The following is a 13,594-nucleotide window of genomic DNA, read 5'->3' on the forward strand; positions in this document are numbered from 1 at the left end:
ATCAATGTTAACAAATCTTGTACAATAGTTAAACCATCACTCTCAAACGTACCAAACTAAAGGAATAATTTTATTGATCAATGTTAAACAAATCTTGTACAATAGTTAAACCATCACTCTCAAACGTACCAAACAAAGGAATAATTTTATTGATCAATGTTAAACAAATCTTGTACAATAGTTAAACCATCACTCTCAAACGTACCAAACAAAGGAATAATTTTATTGATCAATGTTAAACAAATCTTGTACAATAGTTAAACCATCACTCTCAAACGTACCAAACAACTCCAAACGAGGAATAATTTTATAAATCAGTGTTTAACCAAATCTTGTACAAACATTTCGCCATCATTCTCAGTTATACGGAACACTCCAGCCCAGAAATAATTATTATACTAATGTTTTGACCGATCCTCTAAAAAACGTTCATCTTCCAACAGAAACCCGCCATTTTTAAATAAAAGTTGTTCGTCTATATTGGAGCATCCGTTATTTTTCTGAAACAAAATATTGAGTTTCTAGATTTCTATGTTGACTTTATTATACCGTGTTTAGTGTTTTATATAACTTTGACATCGTGTGTGGGCTAGTTATCGCCGATTCTTCCTAAAGCTGTAGTATGATAGACATGTTCGATCCTATTATCCAAAGCCTTCAGGCTCTTCCACATCAGTTTGATGCAACCAATACCGTGGAAGGCTCACAGAACCCTTGACTGAACAACAATGTACTAGATTAGACTCATTCAAAATTTTGCACGAGCTAAATCCTCACTACTATGAAAACAAAAGGTTTCGACATGATATGTTATATATAATAGGGGAGAGGGGAGAGACAACAGTAGAACACACAAAACAGTAATACACATTCCAGTGTACTGGGCATCAATGTATAACGCTTCAAGTAAACTCCAATGCACCGCACTACTCTAAACCATATATACATATAGCAAACAGAACATTACACAAAAACAGCCGTATTGCACCAATTACTATATTTCATTACACTGCGTCATTCAATAACACCCTGTTCTCTTTTCAGCCTGTACAGCGAGAAAATGTTAATCAATGATGATGCATCATGAATTGTTAAATTGTTCACATTCCACACGCTACAGAATATAGTTCTAAAAAACAAACTATCTTATTCCTTCTGGGAAAATGATATCCGATCAAGCCGTTGATTAAGAGAGATTTAAATTTCGGAAAATGAAAATAAAACAAACCATCATTGTTCATCACGAAAAGTTTTAATTTCAGGCAAGTCTTAGAAATTTGCGATTTTGATCTCGCCACGCAACGAGCTTTTCAAATTAGAATAAGGCCAAGAAACTCTTGCATTTCTGTAGAAAAATGAATAAGTATTGTTTTTTTTTCTGTAGAAACCACGTGGTGCCTGCCGCGTGGCTGTTTGCTCCTTCTCACTTGCCTACTAAGAATTGGCTCTGAAGCTCGAGCTTGCCTAACGCCGGGCTCGTGTAGACCGTCTCAGAACGCGCACAGTGACAGCTTGTACTAGTCACGTTATCTGTGGATTCAGCAAGTGTCAGCACTGTTAGAAAACTTATATTGTTGAGTGCTGCGTGATAGAGGCTGGAAACTCTACTGGGACTTTGGAAGATAACATGTTTGTTTGTATTACTTTGTGCTGTTTGGTTTGGGGAGAGCTGACCTCGGGGTTGTCAGGTAAGTAGTGAAAACAATATAGATTAATCCACGGAGACCTTTTCAGGAAAGTCACTTAACCAAAGACTTGGTTATGATTTGTATCATTCGATGTTTTCAACTAAATTTGTTTCAATTAAAGTCTTTTAACCCAAATCTATATTATATGTTCTTTCGTCCATATAAGCTTATTTTTGTCAGATATAGTCATTTGTTACATAACATTAATCGCATTAATTAGCCACATTGGACTATCTGCTGTGTCCACCGCGGGACATCGGAACACAGATTTTAGCGTTGTAAGTCCGTAATATTACCGCTGACCCACTGAAGGACATATGTAGCGGGACTCGAGCCTTAATATGGCTGTGAACAGCCTCAAAAGACCTGTCAAGATACGTTTATGTTTTCCCTAGTAGGGAACGATAAGGAAGTCTATGATATAAATCAAAAGTAAATTCTAACAATGAGCTTTTGGAATAATATGAACTCACAAAAACATAATATATACATGAAAAGTGATCGTAAAAACACCGACTTGCCAGCTGTTTATAATGAATGAAAAAGGACAATGTAAGTTTTACTAACTGCACCCCGGGTGGAAGGAATTCCAGCGTTGCAATGGAGTTTTAATACATGGTAGAATACACACACAAGTATTTTACAAATACGTGTGTATTAAATCAAACTGTTTTTATTGAGTTTTTTCTTTGTATGTCTTGCATTTTTCATGTCTTTAACAAAAGTTTTGAAAAACTTACTACCACGTATGTTTTTACTCACAAGACAAGATGTTATTTGAGCTCAACTTAATTTTGCATAGATACAGACAACGATATGTTTTCAAAAGAAAATTCTTCTCTGATACATTGTTTCTTCATTGGTCCAACAAAAAATTCGAACACATAATTCGCTATCTGTAAGACGTTGACTTTGACATGAGTCTAGAATTTATTCTCTTAATCGTGAGAATTCAGTGTACATTAATTTAATATAGGCTGCGTTACTAGTGATATACGTTTGTGAAAGTGAAGGAAATTGGTTATAATTATTTTATAATGTTCTTAATTTTCATTCTCTGAGAAAGAGTAAACAATCTGTCGGTATTACCTTCTTCTTTGTAAAACTACATAACTTGACTGTTAGCTCGTTTTATCATTTGCTTACTGTAAAAAGAATAGACAGCTGAACCACAAAATATAAAAACTCATATATGTAAATAAGTATCTGTATCTTTATGTAAGTTTTAATATACAAGTTTAAACAGTGTCTTTAAAACGTCTATCACACAGTGCCTCAAAATCTGTGTTTAATTCAACAGATCTCGAATTAGAAGAGTTCAGGTTCGAAGCCATAATATTTACCATGATTTATTGCTGTAATATGTTTAAAGATTACAAGTTTAAAGATCAACATTATAACTATAAATATCTTCAAGATTTACACTCACTTAGCCGTGAGATATAACAATATCTAGATTGAGGAGTGAAATGCAATGTTCCAAGCAATGCATCGCCAATGAGAGATAAAGTTGGTGCAAAGACTGTCTTGATGAGTAAGTTTAGAAACTTATTTGAGAACCAGATGTCCATTTACATTTACATTCTTTGCACTGGAAACATTTGTATCGTGTCAAGAAATGTGAAATAAAAAGAAAAACATTTTCCATCTTAGACTCATCTGGGTCCTTTATCTGATTGTGAGCGTTGTGCATAACGAACCGTGCCCTTACTAGAATATGTGGCTGGTGTGTCGGGAAATAATAATAGCTCACTGTGAGCTTCCTTAAGATGCACACAGCACCATTAGAAAGGATTTTCCAGAAAACCAGTACCCTACTAGATAACCGCGTCTTGTCCAATCGATGTGAGACCATCTTCTCGCTAGTAACTTCTTATGATAAAAAAAAAAAGTCTTTGTGAAGGTTTCCCGGGTGTGGAGATCTCTGAGAAATCTTCAGCTACATTGACTAACTTTCAACTTAGAACAAGTACAAATTCCCTAAGTAAACCCTTTTTGAGATTTCCAGTTTCTCCTGGACGTACTTTTCAGACTTTTTTTTTATCAACTTGAGTAGTTCTTACGTTTGGATATTTCTTCTATCTAAGGACTTGCTTAACACTAGAAATAATGTTTTTTTTAGTCAAACTCTTTCAAAATCGAATTATCCATGAGTTTTTTACGGAGCCTGAAGTTCTGAGTTTGGAATAGTTCAGTATGAATAGCTTTTGTGTAAGAATACATAAGATAATAAATCATAATGAAAAATGGTGTCTCTTGAAGAAATAGAAAGACAAATACATTTCTGCCAAATTAAACACTATATTTTACATATACAGACGTAGCATGTTCGAGCAACTTTATAGTGCATGGTTAAATTTTTGAGGATGTACAATGGTGTAAAACTGATGATGACAATCAACACAAATAATATTTTTTGTCGGTTCCTTTTGTAGCTAGCTCTCTGTATTTAATTACTACTCAGTGGTAAAGTTAAAGACCAATAACTTTGGTCTGAACCAGTGGTAAAGTCAAGGACTAACAATTATGGCCTGAACCAGTGGTAAAGTCAAAGACTAAAAATTATGGCCTGAACCAATGGTAAAGTTAATAACTAATAATTATGGCCTGAACCAGTGGTAAAGTTAAGAACTAATAATTATGGCCTGAACCAGTGGTAAAGTCAAGGACTAAAAATTATGGCCTGAACCAGTGGTAAAGTCAAGAACTAATAATTATGGCCTTAGTTCTTAACTTTACCACTGGTTCATTATGGCCTAAACCAGTGGTCAAGTTAAGGACTAAAAATTATGGCCTAAACCAGTGGTCAAGTTAAAGACTAAAAATTATGGCCTGAACCAGTAGTAAGCACAACACAGATAACCTATTGTAATTTCCCGCTTAAAATACAGACAAACAGACACGTTTTCATTCGACACCAATAGTTGTTAAACGACTCATATTTTAAGTGGATTTTTTATTTTCATGGTTTTTGTTAGTATTTAGAAATCTTTTACAAATAAAAACTAAAACTTTTAAAGAGAGAGAGTAACTACCGCAGTGTATAAAAATAGCATTAACTAAATCGTATAGTGTCAAACCTTGGTTTGTTTATGGTAATAATTGTGTTGAAACATCACAGTTACACTTAAAATATTTGTTATACTTAACTAATAGGTGTCCTATTGCAGTTTCAGTAATATTATGTTAAAATCTACCTCGTCTTTTCTTGACGAGACCTTTCGCGCGATATCAGAAATAATCTAGCTCGTCTATAATTCGGTGTTTTATGCACAACTAATACAATGGCGTTTTGACTAGACCTGCATTGTAGCCCAGCTGGTCTGATAAACTACTGTATTGAGCGGCACGCTACTCTAGCAGCGACGTAGTTACAAAACACAAACTGTAACTGATATGAAGTTATACCTTCTTCTTCCAAGAAATAGTCATTGCGTGGGTTAAAAGTAAATACACTAAGTTATTTATTTATTTGCGAACACGTGTATTATATATATTTCTTTTCCTCAAAATAATTAATCCTTATAAAATAGGTATATCAGAGTGTCAACAGAATTCAATTTCAAGTTACTAAGTAGCTTTAAAAAAAACATCAGCGTGTACAACAAACCCCAATATCACAAATAGATAGATATTTCATTTCCATTTGAAAAACAAACAGATATATACAGCTTGGCACAAAATTAAAACCTAGCACACGCACACAAATATATATTTAAAGAGAATGCAGAGCATGTGTAAATATATTATAGCTGACAAATACAAAACTTGACAGAATATCATAGACAACATCATAAATTTAAATCTGCATAAGTGATGATCAGAAACCAAACTGTTGCAGTAAACAAACTGTTGCAGTAAACAAACTGAAAACAAACTGTTGCAGTAAACAAACTGAAACCAAACTGTTGCAGTAAACAAACTGAAAACAAATTGTCGCAGTAAACAGACGATCGAATATTTCTTTCTCAACCATTGTTTTACATGTTTCTATAGGCAGTTTTATTCTTCTGAAAGGCCGTATTTTATAGCCAAGTAACATGATACGCCTATTCTCATAAATGTTTGTTTTGGGAATTCGCGCAAAGTTACGCAAGGGCTATCTGCACTAGGTGGCCCTAATTATGAATTAATAATCAGTTAATCAACGGCACCTACCACCAAATCTCAGGGTACTCTAATCGAATAATGGGATCTAACCGTCGTCACTCTTATGGTGCACCCGGAATAATGGGATCTAATCGTCGTCACTCTTATGGTGTACCCGCGCTGGACAGGTTTTTTTTTTCGGTAACGGGACGCTAAACAAGGACCGTCGGATTTACAGTCCGGCACAATAACCATGAAGCTACGCTAAACCATAGTTATAACTGATACTTTTTGCTAATATGAAAATCAATGAATAATTTTGGCAGCCTCTTTATAGCTTGCATAAAACTTTTTATGTGTAACTTACTAACCAATATGTAGAAATAAATCTATATATTCGATCCATTAACATATTCACATATATGTAAAGAGAGAGACTGATTACTAAAAGCTACTATCTATACAGTACAGAACTGGAATAAACTCAAGCTAATTCTAAAGTACATTAATTCACTTAATTCTGCGAAAACACCAAAGTTTCCGTGAAAGGAATCTTTCATAACTTAAGCTTCGAGGTTTAGCGACTGAAGCTTTTGTGTTATTTCAGCCAGTCATTCAAGCTCATTCAATTCATCTCTTTCAACTTATCAAAGGAAGCCTTCTTTTGTAAAAATCTGAAGAGAACAACGCCTAGAACACGAACGATGATCGTGGCTCATTGACACCAAACTGCATATAGAGTAAGTATAACTATCAAGCGAAGGGTGAAATATACTAAGATCGAAATACTATGACTCTCTTCAGGTAGCCAAATGTCCCATCATCTAATTAGTGACTCGCATGAATGGATTAACGAGATTTACACTGTCTCTATCTACTGTTTCTCTCTAGCGAAACCGCAGCCAAAGAAACTGGTTTTGACAAATCAGCTGGTAAAGTCATACATCAAGACAGGTCTCATCTTTATATTAACGTCTCTCATTGGGACGGGTTTTGATATGACACATGAGGACAGGTCTTCCTGTAAAATGTCATTTTTTCTTCTATCTTAGACATAAGAGGGTAAGTCACACTAGGAAGAATTAGTTACGGGTTTACCAGGTCACCTTTCGTTGATATACTTCTTTTCTGTAATCAGCGAAACGTCGAGACATCGGATCTAACGCGACAGCTGAAACAACACCCAGAGAATTCATGCGGATCACATGTTGTCATTATAAAGTGGTGGAAGGTGATCCGCACGTGCGCATGGACATCGATCCTTGCCTTGCAGGTGTCGGCTTCCTTTCTTGGTTTCCCTAAAACACCGGTTGGGGCGGAGGAGAATTAAATGATGTCAATGATGAGAAAGCTTCATCAAACAAAGTTGAAAGCATTACACTTGACATTCCTAGCATAAAACAAACTAAGCCTCACATGCTACGAAAAGTGAACACAGCAGATGAGTTAATCAGTATGAGTTCATGTTGTTTGTTTGTTGTTCAACACAAAGTTATACAATAGGCTATCTGTGTTCTCCCACCGCGAGTATTGAAACCCGATTGATAACGTTATAAGTCCTCAGACTTATCACTGAGCTGTCGGGGACAGCTGGTGTTGAAGAAGTACTTGTAAAACCTAAACCTCGAATTACACGTTTCGTTTTCCGCTCCTGCTTTTAATAATTTGTGAAACAACGTTTGTGAAAACTTCGGAGCCTTTTTGTTCATTTATTTCATTACAAAAATAAGTTCATTTTAGTCTAACACAAAATCGTTCTAATTGCAAACTTCTAAAACCAAAATTGTTTAAATAACAAAGATGCTGCTTTAAAATTGTTTTAATTCACAGAGTTAATGAAACATAATTAGTTTAATCAAAATACCCGGGAATACAATCGTACTTAACTGTGAAACAATTCTCATTCTTTCATCTTCGACTCATTTAATATTTAATATTTAATATTAAGTTCTACCTGAAGAAAATAGCAACCAATTTCATAATCTTGAGAAGCTATTAATACAAGGATTATCCACCATAAACTACCTGGACTGCTTGAACTCAGAAGAGTAACTTGGAAAATATGGATCATCAGTGTTCAATTTTCAAGCCTGGTATTATTCTGTGTTCTATACATCACGGGCACAGCACAAACATGCCATGCTCTAAGTACTTGGAAATCTATTTGAAAATACTCGAACTGTACTAGAAGCCTTCTAAAAATATTCACGGAATTTTAGGAGAAATACAATAACCATACACCGTCATCAAAGTTAGAAGTTCCCAACAAAGACTTGTTACTGCGTGGATGTTGCGTTTCGGAGAAAAAAAATACTCAATCAAATCTTATGCACTCGAAATAAAATCATTTTGCAGAAAAAAGGACGTGTAATGAGAACTCGGTCTCTCTCTCCAACGGTAAATAGCACATTCTCAACTGCTATTATAGAAGTGTCAAAAAATTTGAGGTAGTATGTCATGGACACGTGCAGTCTTTAAAGTAAAGTCACACGTGGAAACAGATTCTCTCTTTATTATAACGTCACTCATTAGAACAAGTTTTCTCTTTATCATAAAATCACACATCAGGAAAAGTCTTATCCTTTATATTAATGTCTTTCATGGGGACAGGTTTTCTCTATATTTTAATATTACACATGGGAACAGGTATTTCTTTTATCGTAAAGTCATACATCAGGACAGGTCTTATCCTTTATATTAACGTCTCTCATGGGGACAGGTTTTTCTCTATATTTTAATATCACACATGGGAACAGGTATTTCTTTTATCGTAAAGTCATACATCAGGACAGGTCTCATCTTCATATTAACGTCTCTCATTGGGACAGGTTTTTCTCTATATTTTAATATCACACATGGGAACAGGTATGTGATATTAAAATATAGAGAGAAACCTGTCCCAATGAGAGACGTTAATATAAGGATAAGACCTGTCCTGATGTATTACTTTACAATATATGAAGGACCTGTTCTTATCTGTGACACTAAAATATTGCGAAAACCTTGTTCCAATGAGAGACGTTAATATAAAGATGAGACCTGTCCTGCTGTATGACTTTACGATAAAAGAAAGATAAGGACAGGTCTTCCATTTATTGTAAGGTCGTACATCATAACATATTCTCTGTTTATTTTAATGTCATACATAAAAACAAATTTTGCCTTCATTTTAACTGTGGAAAATGAGGACAAGCCCTTTCTCTGTTATATCGTAACACATGGAGGGTAAGGGTGGGAGTAAGCTTCACATATGAGGACAGGTTTTCTGCTTATTGCAAAGTAATACATGAGGAAGAATTCTTCCTTTAACCCAGCAGATATAAGGGCAGATTCTTTGATTTTATTAACGTCACACATGGACACAGGTCCTCACATGTTGGTGTTTACAGATATCTCTTGCTTGTCACGATTTAATTCAAGGAATATTTCTGATATCTTAAACAAAAATTCTATTACTATATCTAGTTAATTATATTATTATAAGATAAAACAGATAGTTATGTCGTTATAAGATAACATAGTTAGATATTTAGTTTCTAAAGAAGATACCTATGTCGTTATAACATACATGAAATTCTATCGTTATAAGAAGCATCCGGTGACTCAGCGGTAAGTCTGAAGGCTTATAGCACTAAAATCCGTGCACAAAATATATAGCCCATTGTATAGCTTTGTGTTTAACAATGAACAAACAGAATTGTTATAAGGCAAACGTTCTGTTGTTCTAAACTAAGATAGACTTTGAACAGAGTTGTTTAAACATTTGTTTAAAGATAGACTATTCTATAGCTGTATGTTTTGGAGTTTGAGATGTTATATTTCTTACAAATTAAGTCAAGGTTTTTTTCTTAGACACAAAAACGGGAATGTAGGCTTGAATGTTGGAGTTCTTGTTCTTATATATCTCTGTGTACGCTTATTGAGAATGAATAACTAGTCAGAGATAAATAAAGGTGGTAATGGTGGTAAAGTTTAAAAGCTGTTGGTTGGGGTTTTATGGTGTAAAGCACCTGGGATATCCGCGCTAAGTTCGAATACCAAGATATTGTAACATCTCACGTTTTAAATGAAGAATGAGATGTCCAAATTTGTGCTTAGAATTTACTAGTATATTAGGCAGTCCTCATGTACATCAATAAATTTAAAGAAAAAGAATAGTGAATTATAATTCTAAAATTCTGCACGTTCTTTTTCAATTTAAAATGACAGAATCGCTTAACATACTTTACGGGGATCTCAAGAAGTTCGGGTAAAACAAATGACGAAATGTTGTGTTAAAACTAGCAAGAACCTGTCTAAACCGATATTTAACTCTTAAAAACGACAGATGTGATTGGGGATTAGGGTTGGTTGATAAAAAGAGTACGGATTCACACTTTTTTTTAGATGCATCTCGTTAATTAGTATACCACACCCTAAAGGTGTATTTTTATAATTTATACATATATTTTGAAGATTCTAATAGTAACACACTATTGACGAAAAAAATGTAACAATTTAATACCCATCGAACAGTATCTGGCTCCCCGGTAGCTCAACAGTTCGTCTGAGGACTATAAATAAGGTTTCGATACCCGATACCCCCGGTGGGTACAGCACAGATCTTGTAGTTGTGTGTGTTTATGAACAACAACAACAAAAAAAATTATCTGTCACTGGTAGTTATCTGACCGTAAAAGAAATACAAGCACATTAACTAATAAGCAGAAATTACGCTGAAAATATGATAATATACAAATATATAGTTCATGTGATGGTTTTGAAGATATTTAGCTGGATATTTTCAGTTAAAACAATAAGCTGAAGTTAAATAAAAAGTGTATCGTCTATAGTTCAACTGATAATCTAAGCGTTAAGTTTGTTTGAAGTTAAGCACAAAGCTACACTAGAGTTGTAAATCCACAGACATACCGCTGTGCCACTTGGTGGGCAAGCATTAAGTAGACCTAAGGGCGAGTTAAATATATCTAAAATAAATGTTGAGGTATTCGCAGGCCAATATAGAACCAACAGGTGATGCATAAGTACCACGGTAATCGAAAACACATTTTGTAAAGACAAAATTAACACAGACAGGAAACAGAATGGTTCCAACGCTTGTGCAAAAGAAAGAAACAAAAATGTGTATGACCCATACATAAAAATAAATATGCTCAGGTTATGCTTCAGTATTAGCCGACTTCAAAGTAATGGTAGATCAAGGTGTCTACTAGAGTGAAGGAAAAATATATCTTCGCACGAGCAAAAACCACGAGGTTTGACTATACCGCATTTATTAATCCAGACCAAAGCTCTAGCGCATCATCCTATAATCTTAGACCCTTTAAATCAATGCTTATTCTCATATTACATTTCCAAAGAGAGATAAACTGCATTAAGTTGTTAAAACTTCAGTATCCTCCTCCCATATGATATGGCCTATATTCCAGGATAAATAAGACACGAAAGCACAATCATGCAAGTACGTTCTCAATCAATAGCTGCTATAGTATGCAACCTGAGCCGGAGACATGAACTGAAACATGTTTACAACTACTTACATCCTGTTCACAGGATGTCAACTAAAAGGAGAACACCTGCACAAAGTATTTTAGAAAATATTCATGAATATACTGAATAAAGATATATTCTTTTCTAATTACAGAAGAGTGGAAGGAACTTCTATTGAGCTTACAAGCCCAACAACCAGTAAATTAAACAAATTGTAACTGAAAACGTTAACATAATGCAAATCGAAAATATCCAAAGCTAGATGATATAGAATTAAATTCTAAGACTAATGTAGTTAAACTGAATATAATCTAAAATCAAAATAAGATACAGGATAACGAACCCAAAATAAAATTTAGTATAAAGCAGCATAAATAAAGTTTGTTTGTTTGTTGTTAAGCACAAACTACATAATTGGCTATCTGTGTTCTGCCCACCGTGGGTATGAAACCCAAATTTTAGCGCTATAAGTCCTCATACTTACCGCTGAGCCACCAGTTGGCATTTAGCGTTGTAAGTATACAAAATATCACCGCGCCTCTGAGGGACAAAATAGCACAAAGCTACATAATGGGCTGTCTGTGCTGTGCCTATCACGAGTATCGAAACCCAGTTTTTAGGGTTATAAACTGCCAGGTTTACCATTGAACCACCGAGTGGGTAAATAAATTTAAAACTGAAAATGGTTACATATATGTTATAGTCAAAGAAAATATAACAAAATTATAATTCAAGTTGAACTCAAGTTAAATAAGAAAAAGTTCAGACTGAAAACAGAATTGTACATTGAAATAATAGAAACCACCAACATAAAATAAAAATGGAACTAGACTGGTGCCAACAACAACAACTAAAATCAGATGAATATGCATAGGTATTTATAATGTATCTCGAGAGAGATGACAGAAAGATTTCCATTTAGGTGGAAATTTTCAAAGGTTCTCTTTTGGCCTTCTGCAAATCTCTACAGAGTTTGGCGTTATTATTGAAAAGCCAGTGCTTCTCCTAGGTGACTTTTACCACCATATTCAACCATTTCAGAACTTATCTGCTTATAGTGGCTTAATCTGGAAGCGCTGCCTTCATTGGTCAATCTCCTGAATCCCCAGATTTGTGGAACAAGACATTAATGATACTCTAGGTATGTCGTAAAAAGGTAGTTGACAGCTACTAATATTTTCTGATGAAGTGAAGTAACAGGTTGTGGTAGTAGAAGTTTCTGAGGTGAAGATTAATTCATTTTCCACTTGTTTTTCTGGCTTTTAAGATCTTGAAAAACCTTTTAAGAATGAAGATTTCAATGCTTGAAGATGCTTTAGGATTTTTCCTTTCTTTGGACAATGGTTTTCAACCTTTCAGTCAGGTACAGGATATCTTGGTTTTTATCCCAAATAAAAATATTGGAGAGGAAAAACACGTACTGATGTTAAGACTGAGGCAGTGGTGGTTTGGGTCTCTTCCTGGAACACAGTAGTCTAGGATGACGCACTTAGAGATGTCGGGTTAAATGCCACAGTCAATGAGGTCTTGACACAAGCTTCTCGAAGAAAACTTCACTTATCCAGGGGTAGCATAAATACCCCACCTAACAGTAGGAGTGGTGAGTGTAAGAATGCACTGCCTCAAATGCTTATGAATATGCACTCTCTTAAGTTTCTATGGGACACTGCACATACAACTATATTAGCCAAAACCCCAAAATACTGTGTATTTGACACTTATACTACCAATAAATGCGATACTGTATTCTCAATTACAAGTAGTTTTTCGCCACTGCTTGGCTGCTAAGACAGAATTCTAGTTTTAATGGGGAAGCGGAGGTAAGGCCAGCAAATTGGTTTCCGTCATCAGATAATGAAAATAGGTCCATTACTTTACAAGCAGTGACCAGTGCATTTAACTACCTATAGACAGGGCATGTTTTGTAGTTTCTACACTATCTTTTAATCTCATCCACACATCCATAATGTTACATGAAACTTTCTGGTGTCATCCAGTCCATGTATTTTCCAAACTCTCTTAAAGCATATTTTAACATACAAGTTCCATATGGTATGTGTGTGTGTCAGAACTGTACTTGCCAGTCTGTGATAGTGAAATATCGCCCTGCTGTACAGCAAGCAGCATATAACTTATATCCTGTCAGAACTGCACTTGCCAGTTTGTTATAGTGAAATATCACCCTGCTGTACAGCAAGCAGCATACAACTTATATCCTGTCAGAACTGCACTTGCCAGTTTGTTATAGTGAAATATCACCCTCGCTGTACAGCAAGCAGCATACAACTTATATCCCGTCAGAACTGCACTTGCCAGTTTGTGATAGT

At 34.9% G+C, this 13,594-nt stretch overlaps 1 protein-coding gene across 1 annotated transcript in view; it reads left to right on the forward strand.

Annotated features, from left to right (window-relative positions):
* The first annotated feature begins 1,512 nt into the window (after positions 1 to 1,512).
* LOC111086870 overlaps positions 1,513 to 13,594 on the forward strand; it is a 21,782-nt gene continuing 9,700 nt past the window's right edge. The window contains exon 1 of the mRNA XM_022391468.1: positions 1,513 to 1,688. Within this exon, the coding sequence (XP_022247176.1) occupies positions 1,628 to 1,688 (61 nt within the window). The 5' untranslated portion in view covers positions 1,513 to 1,627. The remainder of the gene's footprint in view (positions 1,689 to 13,594) is intronic.

Source organism: Limulus polyphemus, unplaced genomic scaffold (assembly GCF_000517525.1).
Source record: "Limulus polyphemus unplaced genomic scaffold, Limulus_polyphemus-2.1.2 Scaffold1500, whole genome shotgun sequence".
NCBI lineage: Eukaryota > Metazoa > Arthropoda > Merostomata > Xiphosura > Limulidae > Limulus > Limulus polyphemus.